The sequence below is a fragment of the Balaenoptera physalus genome, assembly GCF_965194825.1.
Source record: "Balaenoptera physalus genome assembly, chromosome: 11".
NCBI lineage: Eukaryota > Metazoa > Chordata > Mammalia > Artiodactyla > Balaenopteridae > Balaenoptera > Balaenoptera physalus.
The window spans coordinates 21,437,426-21,459,889 of NC_138896.1; the positions used below are offsets into that span (position 1 = coordinate 21,437,426).

Sequence of the window (22,464 nt, forward strand, 5' to 3'; positions counted from 1 at the left end):
AGGACTTCCCTGGTGGCGCAGTGGTTAAGAATCCTCCTGCCAATGCAGGGACATGGATTCGAGCCCTGGTCCGGGAAGATTCCACATGACGTGGAGCAACTAAGCCTGTGCGCCACAACTAAAGAGCCTGTGCTCTAGAGCCCTAGAGCCACAACTACTGAGCCTATGTGCCACAGCTACTGAAGCCCGTGAGCCTAGAGCCCGGGCGCCACAACAAGAGAAGCTATCGCTGTGAGAAGCTCACGCACTGCAGTAGAGTAGCCCCGGCTCGCCGCAACTAGAGAAAGCCTGCATGCAGCAATGAAGGCCTAATGCAGCCAAAACAAACAAAAAACAAAAAAACCCCACACAGACACACACACACTTCTAATCCATCCTCTTAGAGATTAACCAGTATTCTTTACTGGGACTGAGCAATACTTAGCAATACTCTTCATTCCAAGAGTGTCACAATATAGGTCCACAACAAAATGTAAGTGATGATTCTAACCAAAGTAAATCCTCAACACTAGTTCCAAGAAATGAAAATACAGCTTTCCATGGAAATAAATTGTGTAATCCTGGCAGCATATCTCTGCATATTTTGTCTCTTAAATAATGTGGTATCCAGAGAGAGCTGATTGAAGTACCTGAAATATGCCCAGGAGTTGTACTTTGAAATTATCACATTAGTACAGGACAGGGAGTAAAGGACAGAGAAGATGGTATTAAAAGAAGAATCAGAGTAACAATGCATGAAGATATGCGTTATCACCCCTGTGAGGGCTCAATAATTGATTTGTTACTGCTCTTTAAAGAAACGCGTGACCATCTACACCCCCATTCCTCATACAACCATACCCACACATGCACGCACAGGAAGTATGCATGCAGAGCATTTTCATTGCATTGCAGGCTAGAGGTGGAATAATTTTAAATTCATATTTGCTTTGATAAGGGGCAAAGCACTTACAGAAATGGTAATGAGCATACGTATAGACAGCATATGCATTATCAGAATGTGAGACTGTGTGTGTGTGTGTGTGTGTGTGTGTGTGTGTGTGTGTGTTTCTTTCTCAATCTAAAGTAATAGATCCACACACATTTAAATTTTCAAGCTTTCTGCATACCAGTTCATTCAGTAAGAAGATGTTCAGATGTGGGAAATTTGTTGCTTCAAACTGTAAGTGCACTGCCTTAAATTTACTGCTCACAAAACAGCACTTTATTTATCCTCCTAAATAAATCACTATGTTTTTACCAGTAACCTGGTGGCAGAAGAAGGAGCAGAAAATCCCTGAGGGTCATGATTGCAGGAAAGAGGAAGAGCATGCCAAGTGGCTGGTTCTCTCACCCCCGTCTCCAGTACTCGCACTTTTTCTTTCCTTTCTTCCTTTCCCACTATATTTTGATGGGTTTTAATTTCCCTTATTGATATGTTTTTCAATGGTAACCTCCCCTCCACAACTTTCCTTTTTGTCATTTTCCTTTTACTGTTTCTCCTGAGTTCCCCACTTTCCCTCCTCACCCTTTCCCTCTTTCTTCTGTGGATGCTTTCCTTTTCACTTTCTTCTTATACACATAGTTTGTATCTCTTTCTCTTTTTCCCATACTTACTATTTTTCTTCTAATGCCCACACGGTACTTCTTTGTATACTTCCATCTCCCTTTACTCTCCACCAGTTTAATGCTTCTTGAGGTCACAGGTAATAATTACTAAAATGAGGAATTTTTAAAAACAGGTTACAGAAGTTCATCCTGAAAATTCTGCAGTCCATGAAATGTCAGAATGATTTCAATGGATGGCACCCTGGGAATTGCTTTTCTCTTTCAAACTGGACTTGGTGTCTTTGGGAATGCCATTCTCTTTGTGTGCTGTGCTCATATTTTCACTGTTGAGTATCAAACAGAGGCCCATATGCCTCATAATAACCCACTTATCCTTGGTTCATATGTTACTAGTTTGTACTATACTCAGGGATACTCAGGTATCCCTGAGGCAGGAGCAGCTTTGGGCTTCAGGACTCTCATGGATAATATTATATGTAAGACAAATACTCACCTACACAGAGTGTCACATGGCCTTTCCATCTGTTTGACAAGTCTTTTAAGCATTCTTCAAGCTATCACCATGGGTCCTGGTAGGTCTTACTGGGCAGCATTTAAAGCCAGAAACCCATTGTACATCTTTTACTCCTTTTTATTCATCTGGATGCTTAATCTACTCATATCTTCTAACTTAATAATCTCAGTTACAGTCTTAAGGAGTGGGTCTCTATCCAGAGTCATTGTCAAATCTTGCTTCATTTTGGAAATGGATGACCTAACTAGGTGATTCTTTCTCACATTCATGGTCCTTCGAGATGCCTCCTTCCTGGGTTCTATGTGCTGGACTAGTGGATATATGATGCTTCGCCTCTACAGACATCGTAAGCAAATACAGCACCTTCACAGGTCAAGCACTCATTTCAAAATGAGCCCTGAGATGAGAGCAACTAAAAAGATAATCAATTTGACTCTGTGTTTCATCTCTGTCTATAAGCTTGATATAATTTTTTCCTTCAGTCTAGGTTATTTTTCAAAAACTTAACCTGTGTCTTTGAATGCTAAGAAGTTCATGGGGGTGAGTTTTACCTTATTAAGCCCTGTGATACTTCTCAGCAATGACAACCAACTCCACAGATTTTGGTCATCTGTTTTTAAGAAAAGTAGAAATTGATGACTAAAAAAGTGAAGTTCAGTAGTCATAATGATACTACATAGGAATAAATGCCATGCAATGAGGAGATACTGTCAATTTATTCAAAAACAAATTATAATTATCCAGTTAATAAACAATGAAAGTTGATAGTGCTTCCACATTTTCTTGCCTTTAGAAAAATAAATTTTAAGAGCACAAGTAGAAAAATAATCTACTTAATAATAAAAAATATTGAAAGAACCTCTCTAGGTGAAAAAAGCCAATCCCAAAAGGTTACAAACAACTGTATAATTCCACATAAATGGCATTCTTAAAATTACAAAATTATACAAATAGAGAACAGCTTAGTGTTTTCGATGGGTAAGGATGAGGTAGGGAGGTGGGTGTGATTTAAGGCCACATGAGGGATCTTGGTGGTTTCAATGATGTTCTGTTTCTTGACTGTATCAATGTCAACATTCTGGTTGTATTACTGTACTCTAGTTTTACAAGATGTAACTTACCACTGTGAGAAACTGGGATGTCTCTGTATTATTTCTTATAATTGTCTATGAATCTACAATCTGTGAAAAATAAAAACATTAATTAAAAAAATCAGGAAGTCCCTGGCAGTCCAGTGATTAGGACCTGGTGCTTTCACTGCCAAGATCCTGGGTTCGATCCCTGCTCAGAGAACTAAGATCCCATAGACCGTGCAGCATGGCCAAAAAAAAAAAAATTTTTTTTAATTGAAATATTACAATGCATTAGTAGTTTGAAAAAAAAAGAGGGACAGAAAGGAGAGATGTTCTATGTCGTTGTGAAGCTGTTGATGTCACCAAAGGGAAATCCTAACAGCCCAGTTTTAAAAAGGGCCAAAGATCTAAATAAACACCTCACCAAAAAAGGATCTGTAGATGGAAAATTAGCTTATGAAAAGACACTCCACCTTATATGTCATTAGGGAATTGAAAATTAAAACAAAAATGAGATACCACTTCATACTTATCAGAATGGCTAAAATTCAAAACACTGACAACACCAAATGCTGGCAAGAATGCGGAGCAATAAGAACTCTCATTCTTTGTTGATGGGAATGAAAAATGGTGCAACCACTTTGGAAGACAATTTGACAGTTTCTTACAAAGCTAAAATAGTGTTAATATATGATGCAGCCATGACTTTAAAACTTGTGTTCACACAAAAACCTGCACATGAATGTTTGTAGCAGCTCTATTCATAATTGCCACAACTTGGGAGCAACAAAAATGTCCTTCATTAGGTGAAAGGAATGACAAACTGTGGTGTGTCCAGACAATAGAATATTATTCAGCACTAAAAGGAAATAAGCTATCAAGTCCTGAAAAGACATGGAGGAATCTTAAATACACACTACTAAGTGAAATAAGCCAATCTGAAAAGGCTTCTCTATGATTCAAACTGTATGACATTTGGGAAAAGGCAAAACTATGGAGACAGTAAAAAGATGAGTGGTTGCCAGGAGGGGGCATAAATTTATCATTTTTTTTTTTTTACTTTTATGAATCGTGCTTTTGTTGTCAAGTTGAAGAACTCTTAGCCTAGACCTAGGTCCCAAATATGTTCTATGTTTTGTCAGTCATTTCATAATTCTTCTTATTGGATAACACCCAATACAAAAACCCACCAGCAAAGGCCAGCAGGAACACACCTATAGTTAAAGAAAGTTAGATTTAGGGCTTCCCTGGTGGTGCAGTGGTTGAGAATCCGCCTGCCAATACAAGGGACACGGGTTCAAGCGCTGGTCTGGGAAGATCCCACATGCCGCGGAACAACTGGGTCCGTGAGCCACAACTACTGAGCCTGCGCGTCTGGAGCCTGTGCTCCACAACAAGAGAGGCCGCGATAGGGAGAGGCCCACGCACCGTGATGAAGAGTGGCCCCCGCTCGCCGCAACTAGAGAAAGCCCTTGCACAGAAATGAAGACCTAACACAGCCAAAATAAATAAATAAATGAATAAATTTATTAAAAAAAAAAAGTTAGATTTACTTAGCTTTCTGAGGCAAGTGAGAATGTACCCCAGGGAACACCTGAGAACATTTCAGTAAGGAATATATGGGAGGGTTGCTTGTTTGTTTGTTTTGTATACACACACACACACACACACATATACTAATATGTATATATAAAATATATGTTTGTGTATTTGTTGTTAAATTATATGGGGCCTTTTTTTCATAAATAAATGTGCAAGAGAGAGTAGTTATGAGAGAAAAATAAACCCTGTAAACCATTATTCAATTTATTCTCTAGATTTCCCCTTCCCTAGTACCTCCCTAGTCTTTGTTCTGGAGGCTGTATATAAGGGGATTCAGCATGGCAGTGAGAATGGTGTAAAAGGCTGACACCATCTTGTCCTGGGTTGGGGAAAGATTAGAAGTGGGCCTCATATATATGAATATAGCTGCTCCATAATACATCACTACAACAATAAGGTGTGAAGTACAGGTGGTGAAAGCCTTGTGCCGACCCTCCCCAGAACTCATGCAAACAACAGTTATAATTACATGTGTGTAGGAGATGATGATGAGTGACAAAGGGAAGACGAGCATTAATGCACAACAGATAAATGTGTTTCAAATGTGGAAGCATCTGTGTATGAGAGACGTAGGGTGCTGGGACTTCACAGAAGAACTGGGATATTTCTTGGGAACAATACAAAAAGGACAAAGTAGCAGCTACATCAACAATCCCATCAAAGACACCAAGGATCCATGAGGAGGCAGCCATGAGCCCACAAACTTTCCACTTCACGAGATTAGGGTACTGAAGAGGGTAGCAGATGGCAACATAGTGGTCATAGGCCATGAGAGCAAACAAGAAGCCCTCAGCGCCAAATAGGGACACATAGAAGAATATCTGGGCTTCACATCCTGCTACAGAAATGGACTTTCTGCCAGAGAGGTAGGTGCAGGCCATCTTGGGTACAGTGGTGCAGATGAGCATGAGGTCCATGAGGGAGAGCTGGCTGAGGAGGAAGTACATGGGGGTGTGGAGCCGGGTGTCCAGGTAGATGAGGAGAACCATGACAGTGTTTGCCAAGAGCGCCACTGTGAAGAGGCCCAGGACCAGAGAGAACAGAAAGATATGAGTGGCGTGTGACTAAAAATTCCCATCAAGGTGAAGTCAGAGCTAAATGTCTGATTCACCCATTCCATGATGAATATTTTCTTTATCTAGAACCACAAGAAGTTATAAATATTAAATATCTGGGACAGTTACTTATTCACTGTCCACTCTATGTGTGGTACCCTGGTAAACCAACATACACGATACAGTCAGGACGGGAAAAGGATGAGCAGAGACTTTTCAGTCAGGTGGCGTTAATCGCACTCAAGTTCCTCCACTACCAACGTGCATGTCCTCTGATAAGTTATTTCTACATGCTTCATTTTACTTCCTTTACATAGTAGAGATAACCTTTTAATTAAGTTGTGATTATTAAACAAGATATCAATGCAAACCACAGCATCTGGACAGGGCATCTGATTTCTCAAGAAACATATAAACTATTATTAAACAGGATTATATCCATAAATTTATCATATGTCAGTATGTAGTGAATTCTGTAACAGAGGAAGAGAGCATTTTGAATGTCATTGCCTATATAGTAAAGTAAAATAACGACTAATATTCTGTTGTTTCCAAGAGATATTAACTTTTGCATTTATGTAATCTTATTTGTGCACCAAACTTAGAGACTAAACAGGACTACTACTTATACAATTACATAGATGATGAACTTCCAGTTCAGAATAATTGATAAATAACTGCAAGTAATTTATACATCATGAATAGATGATTTAATTGTGGATGAGGAAGTAAAAAAATCAAAATTATGATTTATGTTTCAGTCTGAAAGGGCAGTTCTTGAGATTTCCCTACCCAGAGGAGGAGTTAACTGAAGCTTAAGTCCATTAGAAGGACCTAGCAGTTTTTTATTCACCATTGTATATTCTTTTTTTCTTAAAGAGGGCCCCTCAGTGTTTTAGAAGTTTCAAGCCCAGCCAGAATTGGCCTGTCCTTGCTCTCATCCCTTCATTGGTAAAAGGCCTATGCGATTCTATCATCCAGAGACTGTCTGCATCTCCTGCCTTGATGTTGGACTGTGGCAAGTGACCCATCATTGCACTGTGGGTATCGTTTGCAAACGGTATCTTTCCTGTTTTCTCCTACTCTCATCCTCCCTGCTCTGGAGATTCATGTCCACTCTAGACTGCCCTTCCTCCAAATTTTGTGGTGAAATTAGCATCTGTGTGTGTGGTTTGTGGGAGGAGACTATGAGGGCTATAATGCGCTTTGATCTAGTCTACTTAGACACTAGTACTAATTAAGAACACTGATCAAATCCATATTTAGCCTTTTGCTTTTTCTGGAATACACTAGGTTTTAGATCCAGAGCCTTCATGATAATAACGTAATGGTATATTTACTTTTAACCTAATAACACTTCAATATTACTGTAGTATTTTATGCTGAATAAAATTCAAATGAAATCAACTGTGCAGATTATTTCAATAAAAATACACAAATTAATGCCTTGATTAAAGTAATTCAATCAGTATTCACTCAGCTAATACTTAAAACTTTTACCATGTTCAGAAAATTATTTTGGAAACATCAAATAATCAATATCCCTATTTACTAATGATAGCATTAACTAACAAGAGTTTTACTTTTCAGCTATCTATGCAAAATTATTTTCTAAATAAGTTATTAGAAAAATAGACAAGTTTACAAAACAAGTGTTACCAAAAATATGGAGTTCTCATCTTAATACAATCAATGAAGATAACAAAGTTCAAATTCTTGGTTTTTATTAATCAGGGTATTTCAACTGTCTCTAGAGTTTTCTGCTATTCTCCCATATTATTTGTTTTAACTTTAATTTTTAAAAAGGCTGTAATTAAAATAAAATGCACATATTAAAATGGAAATTCTCATATCTTGTTCCCCACAGATATACAGTTTTTAATAATTTATTTCACCCGCTGGTTACAGCCATAATAATACACTTTTCCTCATGTCAGACTTGACACGGAAGTCACGAATTTATGTCTTTTACAACAAGTAACAGTTGTTGGCCAGGATGTGGAGAAAAGGGAACTCTCGTGCACTGTTGGTGGGATTGTAAATTGGTGCAGGCACTATAGATAGCAGTATGGAAGTTCCTCAAATTATAAATAGAACTGCGATATGATCAGTCATATTCTATTGCATTTGATTCTATTGATTTGAATCTAATCCCCAAAGTTATATGACCCCGATGTTCACTGCAGCATTATTTACATACCAAAGATATGGAAGCAACTGAAATGTCCATCCATAGATGACTGGATAAAGAAGATGTGGCATACATATGCAATGGAGTGTTACTCAGCCTTAAAAAAACCCCGAAACCTTGCCATTTGCAACAATATGGATGGATCTTGAGGGTAGTATGCTAATTGAAATTAACAGTGAAAGACAAACATTGCATACTCTCACTTACATATAGAATCTAGAAAACAAAACAAATTGAAAACAAACTCATAGATACAGAGAAAAAAATGGATGGTTGCCAGATGGGAGGACGTGGGGACTGGGTGAAATAGGTGAAGGGGAATAAGAGGTAAAAACCTCCATTTACGAAATAAATAAGCCATGGGGATACAATATACAGCATAAGGAATAGGGACAGTAATATTGTAATAACTCTGTATGTGGACAGATGGTTACTAGACATCTTGGTGATCGTTTCATAATGTATGCAAATGTCAAATCACTATGTAGTACACCTGAAACTAACAATATTTTATATCAACTATATTTCAACAATAAAATATTCTCTTAAACAGCCTTTCTTCTCCTTTCCCATTTTCATCATACATTTTGATAATTATGGTATTTTTTATATCTGTTTCTTCTATTATCTCTCTTTCTAATTTTGTAAAACATTATTAAAAGTCTATTTCTCTTTTTACTGGATTCATTAGAGAGAAAGATGAGTACCTATATCTCTCACTGTGTTACTTCACTAACTATTGTTCCTATTGACAACATTTATTAGAATGTCTTTTTGAAAGATCTTATGATGATTGTTTATTGATTTAAAACTTGAGCCAATTGGAACTTTGTGATATTAAAACAATGTAAACAGTAGGAGCACGGATTACTCTCTGATTAACTACAGGTTTCTACCCTGAACGGGTAACTGAATTGTGAACACTGGTTACTTAAGGGGAGCCTGCAAATGAGAAAATTAGATGTGGGCATTGTAAGAGGAGAGCTAACACTTAAAATGGCCAAATACCTAAATAAGGAGAACTTTATGTAGGGGTGCCAACACCCTAGGAGAACTCTTAATGTTCTGAGCCAATGTCATTATTGTTTTACAGAGCAGTACCGGTTTCATTTGTTTTGCTTCCAGGTATGCACTTGGCTGCCAACTGCTCTGCATGAGGAATGAGGGTTGGAGAGAGAATGGTGGTGGGGCTGACTGGAACAGCATTCTTTGAGCAGATCTTCAGTTAATGCCTTTTCACGTGGGACCTTTGTGTGTAACTCACGACTGCATCAACTCTGGTTTGTTTTGTTCATCAGATACCCCTGTGCTTTGATCCTTCCATGTATCCCTTGTAATATTTATTTTGCTGATCCTCTCTTCCCCCTAAATCATTGTCCTTGTTTATTGCTACACATACTCTTCAGCACTCTTGAGTTGGAAACCCTCCCAACACTTTCTAAACACACCTCTACAACAGCACTTTTCAAATTGTATTGTAATAATTATTATATATGTACAGATACCCAAAGGTATATGCACATATATGTTCTCACCTCCATGAAACATAAATACTTTGTTACCAGTGTCCTTAGCCATTTCTTTATTCTGTCTTCTGAAAATATTTATAACCATAGTGTCCCTTAATTCTTTAACTGTAAATCTCACTAATCATAAACCATAATTTTGGTTTCTTCACTCCTTTTTATTCCCAAAGACTCAGTCACACAGTCATACGAATTTGTTATTAAAACTAACTCTCTCATTCATACAAGTGCATCTGTTTTTATACCCAAAATCCACAATCCTAATCCTCATATGTTGATAGTTACTATACAAGCTAATTAACCCTTATTTCTGAAGATCCTTAAGTTTCCAGCTCATCCTTTACATATATATTAGTGGCCATTACTGTACTTCAAAAAACTCCAGAAACTTCAACCTAACATTCAGCGTGTTCAAGGATGTAATCAACTTACTAAATAGAGTTTAATTTTCCATAGGAATATTGTACCTCACTCAGTTGGCATATTTCCTATTCTTGACACGTGTTAAGTAACAGTATCGAAACGTTGAAATAAGGCAAAAGGGCAGTTGGCATTGCTTTTCAATATCATACAAAGGCATTGTTTAACAGACTCTCCCAAGAATTATTTAATACAGGGAATGTACCTGTGTTTGTCTCTGTGTTTATGTGTGTGTGTGTGTGTCACTATTCATGGGAACATGTAGTGTTTCTTCATTCCTTCCAACGATAAGAATTTCTGATCAAAAACTAATCTTTAAAATTTGCTAGAGAGCTTAAAGTAACAGCTGATTAAAACTTCTCTGTATTGTCACACCTGCAAAACTATATCTTGCAGCAACACTAGTGGTCAAAAAAATTGTGGTTCAATAATTTTCAAGAACATCTTAGACTGTCTTTAGTTATACAAATAGTAATACAAAGGGTTTTATATAGTAATACACCTAAAATCTTAAACCGTGTTAGTTCAATCTTTTGTATTTTACTTTCTTTCGCACAAAAGAAAATCCACATCCAAATGCTCGCAAAATGCTTTCTGCTATATAATCCTGAATTAAGGGCCCACGTGTCATTGATCATTACAAACAATGTATCATTAAACACTATATGGCTATGCCTAATTACTTCATTAGAGTACAGAATGAGATTGAGTTTACCTGTATTCCTAGTTCCAAGAGGAGGACCTTCCAAATATAAATTAAATACATATATATGTAAAAGGAAAACTGGAGAGAGGAGGAACAGAGAAAAACCTCTGCTGAGGAAGATGACTGAATTAGTTTAAATTTTGAGCAAAAATGACACTTGGAAGGAATAAGAAACTGAGGAGAAACCACATGGAGAGGACAGATAAAAATTTGGACATGGTCAGGGCATACCAAGTATGAAGAGGTCAGTTCCTCTGTGGATGCCGGACTAACTTGTATTTTCTCTTAGTTATAACACAGCAACATCCTCCTCCTGCAGAACACAGTAAAAAGCCTGCCCCAGGACAGATGGAAAGTACTCACTTAGTGCCGTGATTCTCACAGTGCAATCCCCCAACAAAGTAGCATCAACATCCCCTGGGAACTTGCAGGAAATGCACATTTCCAGGCCCCACCTCTGCCCTACTGAATCAGAAATATGTTTTAACAAGCCTCCAGGTGATTTGGATGCTGGCTACTGTTTGAGAACCACTGCTGTAGTCCATCTTCCTGCTTTCGAAGAGGACCCTCTCATGGCATTCCATATAGAGAAAAGCTAGTACCTATTGGAAACACAGGGCTACTTCTGAAAATTTCCTCTGCCTCTCCCAGTAACATTGTTAAATTTTCAATAAAGTAAATCCTTTACTTCCCCTCCCGTGGATACAATAGTCTCTGATTGCTTTTTGTTTTTAGTACCATTGAGTTATGTCACTCTCCTTGTCAGAGACCTACACAGGCTCCAAACTGTCAGAAAATCGAATGACAACTATTTCTTTTGGGGGTCAGGATACTGCACAAGAGGTTACTCCCACCATCTCAGGAGGTTTCTCATTGTTTTTTGACACAAACCCTGAGAATTCTACTCTTTCATCCCCAAATATTTTCTAATATGAGGTCTTGGCTCAGGTTAGTTCCCTCATGAAGAAGCAGCTTTGTTCTCCAACTCACCCCAACATTTTCAGTTCATTCCTTCACTCCAGCTCTAGAACAACCACATCACCCTCATGAACTCTATTTCATTTTAATAGATCATATGCTCCCCATTCACTAAATTCAGTCATATGGTCTCTTCTACTGCTCTTGGACCAGAGTGCTGAACTGGGATTTTGAGATCAGATGGGTCTGTGATTGAATCATTGCTCTACTGCCAACAGTGATATTCTCAAGAATCCTCTTGAAAAAAAAATTCTATAGTGAGACCAATATCATCCCTCAGTGTTGTTGCAAAGATAATAAAAGATAACTCAGCATAAAGCTTAATCCAAAACATACGAACTCAGAAAATATAAGCTTCAACCATCTTATTACCATTACCATACTTTTGGTATTTAATCATATTGTATTAGTTTGCTAGACTGCCATAACAAGGTACCAAAAACCAGGAGGACTAAACAATCAAACCTTCCTGTCTCACAGTTCTGAAGGCCAGAAGTGTCAAATCAAGGTGTCAGCAAGACTGGTTCCTTCTGAGTGCTGCAAGGAAGAATCAGTTCCATGCCTCTCACCTAGCTTCTGGTGGTTGCTGGCAACCTTTGGCATTCCCTGGCTAGTAGAAAATAACCCTGATGTGTCCTCCATCTTCGCATGGCAATCTTGCTGTTTTGTGTCTGTTTCCAAATTTCCTCTTTTTATAAGGCCACTAGTCATCTGGATTAACACTCACCCTATTGACCTTATTTTAACTTGATTACCTCTGTAAGGACCAAATCTCCAAATAAGGTCACATTCTGAGGTACTGGGACTTCAACATATAAATTTTGAGGGACACAATTCAATCCATAAAACATATATTAACTTCCATCTTTATTTTTATCCTATTATTTTGTATAATGACTTATTCTCTAAACTAGAGTATAGGCCACTAAAAGATAATGTCATTTTAAAAAGTACTATTTTAATCAAATAGAACTTTGCTTTACAAAGAGTTCAATATGTGCTTCTTAGGGGAAAAAAAGTGTAGATTTAATGAAATAGATCCATGAAGAGATTCTCTGAATGAGTTTTAAAGTTGTGTACATTATAGTACAGTCAAATCATAATGTCTTATATTCACATAATATTCTTTAAAAAGAACCCAAGACCTAGACAAGACTAATATTTCTCAACTTTTAAATATGAGATGAATTAAGGTAGGCCAAGTTAAGATGAAAATATATCTACTGCTTTGGAAGTATCTAAAATAGTAGAGGTTGTCATCCATTTCTGCCTCATTGAAACCATGAACGTGCTAGAAATTTTGAAATTTAAACTTCTTTTTCCAATCGTACCTTCTGGTGTTTCCCAAGAAGAAACAATAGCACTGAGTAAATAAAAAGGCTTAAATTCCTAGGATTTTTTCCCCTAGTTAAATTTCTTAGTCCATAGGGATTTAGTCTCTTGCCTTTAATTCCACTGGTGAAGTTATCTTCAATTTTTTCCAAGGTCATCAAGGTAATTGCTTCTGTTTCCAGCATAAGCTTTGTTTTTGATACCAGGTAGTAGAGAATGATCTGTTTCTTTCATCATTAATAATACAGACTGCTTGAAATAGTCACCTAATGTCTGGCTTTAAACATCTTCACAATTTCTCCTGCCTCTGAGTGGTTCTCAAACTTAGATACTTACTAGAATCTTTTGAGGAGATGATTCAAAAATGTTTTCTAGTACCTGACCTTTCTGGACTCATTGAATCAGAATCTCTTCGGAAGAAACCAGGCATTGCTATGTTAAAAATCTTCCCAGTTGATTCTATTGTGCAGGCTCTCTTCTTCCAAAGTTAACAATGACATCTTGGTCCCTGGATTTCATTCTCTATCCCATGGAAAAACTTGTTCAATAAGCTTTTTTCGTTCACCCTATTTTCTTTGTCAGTTGACACTTTTAGATTAAGCTACTAATAAGCCTCAAACATGCTTGTTCTTCATTAAACAGCTTTCATATAATGCATAGGCTTGCTGCCAGTGATATTTTACTTTACTATGGTTAAGAAAAAGAGCAGAATTATTTGCTAATTCAGAGTCTGAGATGACTGCTGAGTTGATGAGGGATATTCCCTTCTGTACCACTTTTTTAATTATTACTTTTTGGGGAATATTTCGAATGTTCAATAATGGCCACACGTTGTCTTAAAATAGACATCACCAGTCACTATTGGCCTCTTTTTCCTTATGACAGGAGTGATTCAAATACTGGGCCTTCACTCAACAGTCATTACATTCTTAGTTCTCTCTTTGTATGGCTCCCACTAAAACTTCCTGCCTGACCCTAATTAGAAATCTTTAAAAGCTCAGATTCAAATGCCTGATACTTATCATCAGTTGGACAGTGTGGGGATATGTGTTAGTTCTTCTGATCACCGGGAAATGTGGAGTCCTATCATTTCCATGAGAAGGACCCATGGGAGGAGAAGTCCAGTAAACACTCAGAAGCCCCAGTAACACTATGAGTAAGAATAGTTGGAGAGCTCCTCCCTATAAGTGCCAAATGAGGGATAGATGGAGCCTTACCAAAACTCTACCTACCTTATTTCATCTCAGTCCCCAAATCCATTAAGCTACTTTGTAGCTGATTTAGAGTATTGAGCAAGTTGCTGTGTAACTGGGCTTTATGATACCAGATCCAATGGTGCATCAAGGGTCCGTGTTAAATAGAGATGCTCTATGAAGCCTCTGTCAATTCACAGGAAAAGAATAACTGAGAAAAAGCTCCTCACTCTTTACTGGGCTTTGTAGAGACTTAATGCTGCACAATGGGATACAAAGGATGGCCATGTGACCTGAGCTTCCTTTTAGATATTGAGTATCATCTGACGCATAATCCATAAAATTGTGCAAGCCCAGTAGAGTCCTTCATCCATGGATATCTTCCATAGTCACTTCCGGTCATCAGAGAACAGATACCAGAGAGCCTTCCAAGGATGTATGAGTTCCATATAAATTCATATTTTGTACAGATATTTATATTCAGATATTTAGATCTGAGTAGCTAGAAAGCAATATGAAACACAGTCCAAGTACAGAAAGCACAGTAAACAAAAAACAAGTATGTTCAGTGGATAGCAAGGAAAACTGCCTAACTAGGTAAGAGTTTATGGAATATATGAAAATGTTTTCAGTTATAAGTAATAGAAACCCAACTCAATAAGACGTAATCAAAAAGGACTTTTTTTCTCATCTTTTTTTCAGCCATGGTTCTTGACCCATCTCTTGGCAATTTTCTCAGCTCTGCTTTCTGTCACTCCCCAGAGCCAGATCAACCATGCCTGTGGAATGAGTGGGGAGGAGTTTATATAAGATTTTTCCTTTAGTCTAATTGGGCCAACATAGTTTATGTGCCCACCTTAGACCCATAATGCTAATCAGGATAATGCTAGGTGCTAAATTAGCTTAAACTTGGGCTCACAAACCAAAGGAAATGGTATTTCATGCTTGAAGTTGCCCTCGATTCATCAAACCACACTCCTGCCGCACAACAGATGAGGGTGAAATGTCAGCTCTAGATTAATTTCAGAAAATATATCTAAAAAGGGATCAAATTTTAGGCTCCGTAAAAGCTAGGTTAGAAAACGTACAGTTGATGCTATAAGTAATGGAAAGTAATCTATTTAAGGTTGCATAAGACAGTGTAAAAAGCAGGTAAACCTACTGAACTGAGTAGGATGGAGAGAAAGAGGAGAGATAAGAGAGATTATTGTAAAAATCAAAACTAGTAAGTTTCCGGACTAGAGTGGTTATAATAAGAATGCAAATGAAGGAATAAGGGTGAGAGACATGAAGAAAGTATAACAGGATCTGGTGACAGGGGAGAGAAAAGAAAGAGTCAAAGATGATACCCTGGCTCAGCAAAGGTGGTGCCATCAATCCTAATGGAAAAATTGGGACATGGGTCAGTGGTTGGAAGTGGAAATGAGTTGGATTTTACATGGTTTGAGCCTTTAAGAGAAATGACTCAGGATGCTGGAAAACTAAAATTAGCTCTTATGGGAATGAGAATTTGGAGGTTACTTACATCTGAGTAAAAGACATACAATACAGATGAATACATTTTCTAAGAAAAAGCAGGTAATCAGCCCCTATGCTTTATGAGATTAGGAAAAAAGGAGCCAACACAGGCGTCAACAGAAAGAAATGTCAGAAAGACAGGGTGAGAATCAGTACTATACTGTATTGCTAAGGACAAAAAAAAGAGGCAGGCAACTGATGTGCCGTGTTGGAGAGCACATCATCCACTTTGTTTCAAAGGTTGCTCATGATCTTTGAGAGAATAGCTAGGTAGGAAACTGTGTAAAGCCAGATTATAGCATGATAGGAAATGAACACTTAGAAATGGAGGCAGTATAGATTTTAAGCTGGTGAATTCTGGAAGGGGGAAAATTAAGAGAAACACTAGCCTATTAAGGGCAACCTAAAGTTTTAAAAAAAAAAAAAAGACAGGGAATGAAAGGGCATCTATACATATTTGAAGACATGAGGGAAAATCTCAATGAAGGAAATAAATGAAAAAATCTAGAGAGAGATAAATGAGGAAGGTTTCAGAGGTTGTTGAAGAGAATGTGCTTGGCAAGTTAAAGGAGTCAGGACGTTTATTCCTTTGGGAGAAGAAAGGCAGGATAAAGAGATTTGTTTTGAAGTGGTCAGGAGGCCTCTACTAGAGATTTTTCTCGTTGGAGTAGATGATCCTATGCAGGGGTGGTGGTGGCTGAATAGGGCTGGAGAATGAGGGCTGAGAGTGTGGGCTTATGACATTGACAGAGGAGAGAAGACAGGTCACTGCAGCCCTGTTCCAAACAACTGTGACTGTTCCAAACAACTCCCTTATCAGTCCCCTGCTCAGTCAGAAACTGATGTGTTTTAAACTGCCTGTTGGTAAATCATGATATGGCCCTACTGCCCCCGAAACCAATTGCCCTCATTTCTCCCAAAGCAGCTCCAACTTCATCTGCAAGACTGAGGCTCCTCATCTAGACGAGGTGCTGGATTCAATAGTGAGGATGTTCACTTCGAATTCCATATAAAAGACTTCTCATTTTCAGATACATTAATGCAAATTGCTGAGCCAGGCAATTAAGACCAAGATTCCTGGATACAAGAGGGTTGCAGAGAATTTGAAAGTGGGTATAAAAGATAAACAACAGGAGTTACTCCAAGAGACTTCTCCTTTCTTCACTAATTACCAATTATTTGATGTTATCAGTTACTACTGAGAGTTGGATTCCTATACCCCTATTTTTAAAGTGTCCTGTGCCAGATGGAAAAAGGATTCTCTCTGCAAGGGTTAACTGCCTTCAGCCGCCCTCACTTTAAAGTCCAAATCTCTGCTTGGGTAATGACACAAGCTAATATTTTGGGCATGAAACAACAAAGCCTCAGTCACATACAAGTCCTCCCCAGCCCGTCAGGAAGCAATGTGAAGAACTCTTTCAAGAAACTCTTGGGGCATACACGTGTACTGAGAGGCACCTTTCCCTTCTTCTACCCGAGTGTGGCACCATTTCTCTTCTAATTACTTGTAAGGGCTATGACTAGTGTTTTTCCCAGAAATATTTCTCGCCACAGCCCAGCTAAACGTTGGGATGTAGCATCACTTTAAGTGGGGGGATAAGCATAAAGGCCACAGGCCTTGTTTTAGCCACACCACTTTATGTCAAAAGAAAAAACAAAACTTGAAATTGTACCATTTTCCCTTCCCCTTTTCATCCATCCAAATTGTCTTAACTTTTCTTTTCCCACAATGAGAGCCACTTAAAATGCTGGGACCTATTCTGTGGCAGAGCAAACAGATGTAAACTGGGGCAAACTTCATAATGGGAGGTAAATCAGTGCCACCATTTTTACACCATCTCCTTTGCCTCACTCCAACACATGATAAGATGAGGTGATAAGAGGTAGAACTGGAGTCATACATGAATTCCACTGGGCATTGAAAATTCAAAATTGTCCTTTATTTTGAGGGTATAGACAGAAGTTTTGTTGTTTCTGAATTTTAGTCCCAAATACGGTCAGTTTAAGCTATTACTCCTCCCTGTGCTCTGTATGTAATGCAATGGGGAGGCTCCAAAAGGGTCCAATGCCTACAGCAGAGCAAAGACCATAACTCCTTCCAGGTTTCCATTCATTATTTGCCTTAGCATAAAAAATTCCTGGAATTCTTAAAAAAAAAAAATCTTGGAATTCTAGAGATGGTCCAATGGCTATCATCACCACCAGGCCAAAGGGTCACATGAATATCCACTTTATTCTTTTTCCCCCCAGCTTTACTGAGATATAACTGACAAATAAAATTGTAAGGTATTTAAAGTGTACACTATGACAGTTTGATATATGTATACACTGTGAAAGGACTCCTGAACATCTGCTTTATTCTAACGCAAGTGTAGGGGAAATGCTTCTTCTTAGTACAGTGGAGGCAAAAATGGAGTTTTCAGAACAATGCTTTTATTTAAGAATTAAGGGAAAACAAAAACATTAAAGCACAGGAATACATTGACTGAATACAAGTGTCTCGTTTGGTCTGAAATCGTGAAAAAGTCACTCTGACTACTTACCTGAGGTAGATTTAGGTTGGCACTGTTTCAAGAGAACCTCCATCCATCCCAGAAGTTACCTTCTAGTTTTGGTTACAGGCTCCCAAGTGGTCCTTTCCAACCTCAGGTTATTCTATATGAGTAATACCAACACCTTTTTCCCCCCATGGTTAAAAGCCCTCAGACCTGTTTCATACCCCCAAAGTTCTCTGTCTGAGGGATGGTCCATTCTTAATTTACTTAAAGACTAGAGACAATTACCAGGAAGATTAGTTGAAAGAAGGGGCAAGTCATTGCCCTGCCAAAGATACAAACTCTGTTCCCTTCTCCAAGTTCTCTCTAATGACTAACAAGTAGCCATAAGGACTAATTTTCATCACCACCAAGCCATACACCCAATACTATTTTAAGAATTACAATTGTCAAACATATACTAGTGATAGGCATGATTTTCACCAAAGAGAAACAAATACATCTTGTGTGTTTTATCACACCGAGCAACTATTTATGGTATAAGAGCTATTTATGAAAATTACTAAAATACATCAGACCAAATAAACTTCTAGGACCTGTTTTCTAAAAGAAGAAAGAAAAAAACACCCTAGAATCAGATTCCTTATTATCACTATGAGCTATATCCTCTGACCCTAAGATTATCAAGGTCATCAACCAGTCATCAGGATCAAAGCTTAGAGCCATACACAAGGTGGCAGTGCAACAGTTGGCCACCGCCATGAGTCCGAACACCAACGCTCTCTGGAGTTCAGGATTTGCTAAGATAAACCAGAGGACTCAAAATACTTATTCACCAAGCCTACAGTCCCAAATACTGTAGAAGTTTTAAGTATTTATATTAAATGTCTTTTAATCTGAGGGAAGAAAAAAACCTCAGAAGTGTCCACTTACAGATCCCTAGATTAATTAGAGTATTTCTGGAGAATATTAAAGGTAATCATAATTATTCTGTTAAGTTGGAGATAAGTGCTTATCCTTAAACCTCTGATGAATCTGCCAACTACTTTTCCCTTCTAGCATTTAGAATCCTACATTACAAGCGAAATATATACCTTATATTGTGGTGATTGCAGTCTTTTCCCTGGGAATAAAAAGTATTCTCTTTCCTTGGCAGAACCGAAGTAAATGAAAGGCATGTCATTATGCGGCTTGATTTGCTATAAACAGCAGGATAATGGAGTGGAAAAAAAAAAACAAAACACCAGCTTTTGAGTCACGATTCTCAAAATCAAAGTCTAGCTTCTCCATTAATAATGCATCATTATGTGTTTTACTCTGTAAAGTTTAAAGCCTACTCAGGCTTAAACCTTTCTTTCAGCTTTCTCTTAATTATTTTGCAAGGAGCTGATGAGGATATCTTACCATTGAAAGAAACATGATAAATGAAGTCACAAAAGTATGGGTACTAGCAAAAATCATAACTATTATCCTGGAATGTGCATCTCTGAGTTGAGAAGAAATGAATCTCTAAAGCTGAAACTGCAAATACCAGTAATAATTGGAAAGATTTTAGGGAAAGGAAACTTGTGAGGGTATGCCTCAACTCACAAGTAAAAAGCTGAGTATTCTACCTCGTTATGAGGTTGGCCCTCCAAAGGGGAAGCCTTGGGAAGAGTTTTGATCTACGAAAACTACTCCTTAGCTGCTTAGTTCTTTTCACAACCAGCAAAAGGTTCCCATGCTGCTATCAACACACTAGTCCCCATTCCAGCCAAGACTTACAAAATCAACAGAGGCAAAGTAAATGTACTTCTTTCCCCCAACAGTAACACATGCCACACCATCTATCTCAAGGTTACAGTCCTTTTCTTTATTGGAGTTCCAAATTTTAAAAACTGTAAGTAAAGCAATCATTAAGTGGTTCAGATAAAAGAAAAGCATCTTTACCTGAGTTTCCCATCAGGCCTACTCTGACCTGCCCTAGCTCCTCCCAGAAAAAGTTTCTGGGTATCTAAAAAAAAGTTTACATATTGACTCATTAAAAGTCATCTCTACTATATGGGTCAACTAACTATGAGAACAGTTCTTCTCATACCTATTAAATGTACAGAGTCCACAGTTAGATCTCTTACTAGAACAAAATTATCTGCAGAGTAGGTTCTTTGGGGCACAGTAAGGTAGGGATTTCCTGCAAGGCTTTTTTTAGACTCAAGGTTATTTATAGGGTTTTTCACTTATGTGAGTTCCCCAGTATACCACAAAAACCAATCACTGACAGAAGCTTTCCTCATTCAGAGAATTCATAAGGTCTTTCCTCAGATTGTTTTTTTTTTTTTTTTGGGGGGGTGCAAACCCAAGAAGGCTCTCCACCTAATGCTTTTGCCACCTTCAAGGTAAATATAGAAATTTTCACCTGTATGGCTTCTCTGATAGGTAAGAAAGTCATAGTTCTGTTAGAAGCTTTCTTCACACTTGTGGGGGTCTCTCCCCAGTGGGGTGTTCTGACGTCCAACGAAATGTGCACACTCTCTGAAGCACTGTTGACACAGGGTATTAAAAATGCTGTCCACCAATGTGAATTCTCTTGGAATGAGAAGAGGTGACCATTGCTAGAAAGCTTTCTCACATTCACCAAATTTGTAAGGTTTCCCACCTGTATGAATCCTCTTGTGGGTGATCAGATACAAGCTTGGACTAAAGGTTTTCCCAAACTCAGAGCATTTGTAAGGTTTCTCATTGGAGTGGTTGATAAGGTTCTGTAAGGACAGCTCTCTGGGCAAACCATTTCTCAACTTCCTACAACTGCAGATTCTCTGGTCCGCAGTGAAATCTGAGCTCTGAGGAAAGTCTGAGATTTGCTTAGAGTTCTTCATCTTAAGGAGTTCTCTTACATTGTAAATACATTTTTTATGGCATTATAACTTCTTGTCTGGTCAAGACATTTGTGAGGCTTCTGATGCATGGGGAGGGCTGAGCTCAAGACCTTTTTCCCCCACATCACAGATATATGGTTTTTCACCGATGTGGATTGTCTGATGTTGAAGAAGGGCTGAGCTCTGGTGAAAGCTTTTATCACAGACACCGTATTTATAATGCAGCTCCTCTGTCTGAGTTCTCATTTTCTGTTGGGCAACAAAGTCCATGCCCAGGAGGAAGCCACTCTCACATGCAGACCACTGATGTGGTTTCTCTTCCATGTGAATTCTTTGATGCACAATAAGGTCTGAGCTACAGCTGAAACTCTTCTCATATTCCAGGCATTTAAAAGTGTGAGTGTGAGTTGCCTGGTGCCTGATTAGGTTGGCGCTCCGAGTAAAACTTCGCATACATTCTAAGCATTTATACGGCTTCTCACCTGTGTGGACTCTCTGGTGTACAATAAGGTCTGATTTCTGGCCAAAGCATTTCTCACAGGCACCACACTTATAGGGCTTCTCCCCAGTATGAACTCTTTTATGAACAATGAAGGCTGAACGGTGTCGGTAACTTTTCTCACACTTATTACATTTGTAGGGCCTTTCACCAGTATGAGTTCTCTGGTGGCTAATAAGATCTGATTTCCCACTAAAAGCTTTTTCACACTCCAGACACTTAAATGGTTTCTCACCTGTGTGAGTTCTTCGGTGTCTTATGAGGTTTGTACTTCGGCTGAAGCATTTGTCACACTCACTACATAGATACGGTTTCTCGCCTGTATGGCTTCGCTGGTGGACAAGCAGATCAGAGCTCTGACCAAAATTCTTGCCACAAATATCACATGTATAGAATTTTTTACCTGCATGTGTTCTCTGGTGTCCTGAAAGGGCTAAGTGGTGCCAAAAGCTCTTCTCACATTTGCTACATTTATAAGGTTTCTCATAATTGTGGATCCTCTGGTGTGAAATAAGATCTGAGCTTTGGATGAAGGTTTTCTCACACATATCACATCTATAAGGTTTCTCCCCAGTATGGGTTCTCTCACACATAATAAGAGCTAAGTTTTCACAGAAGTTTTGCTCACGTTCAAGGCACTGGTATATCTGATCATCTATTTGAGCAATCTCATGCACATGAATAAAAATCTTTTTACCCTTCTGAGGGCACACATGATATATTTTCCTTTTTTGAGTTCTCTGATTATACCTCTCTTCTGAAGTGTACATTTTCTATGGCTCTCTCCTAGGGAGTTTTCCACTGGTCTTCCTGACCCATCATTTTCTTCACAGTCATTTTCTCAATGAGAACTTGAAAGATACATCTGTTTTAGACCTTTCAGTCATGAGCAGCTCCTCTCTGCAAGTTTCCAGCATCATATACACTAATTCTTTACTTGGTATTTCCAACCCTGTGAG

The 22,464-nt window shown here is 38.3% G+C and overlaps 2 protein-coding genes across 2 annotated transcripts in view; both read right to left on the minus strand.

Annotated features, from left to right (window-relative positions):
• Nucleotides 1–1,163: 1,163 nt before the first annotated feature.
• LOC309637346 (olfactory receptor 2M2-like) overlaps nt 1,164–22,464 on the minus strand; it is a 31,813-nt gene continuing 10,512 nt past the window's right edge. Inside the window, 4 exon segments of the mRNA XM_082411755.1 lie at nt 1,164–5,274; nt 5,277–5,321; nt 5,324–5,791; nt 5,794–22,457. Of these exon segments, the coding sequence (XP_082267881.1) occupies nt 4,976–5,274; nt 5,277–5,321; nt 5,324–5,791; nt 5,794–5,857 (876 nt within the window). The 5' untranslated portion in view covers nt 5,858–22,457 and the 3' untranslated portion in view covers nt 1,164–4,975.
• Nucleotides 21,067–22,275, minus strand: ZNF322 (zinc finger protein 322; the record flags this gene model as incomplete). The annotated part of the gene is made up of 1 exon (XM_082413768.1): nt 21,067–22,275. The coding sequence occupies one exon, from the start codon at nt 22,273–22,275 to the stop codon at nt 21,067–21,069; it is 1,209 nt and encodes a 402-aa protein (XP_082269894.1).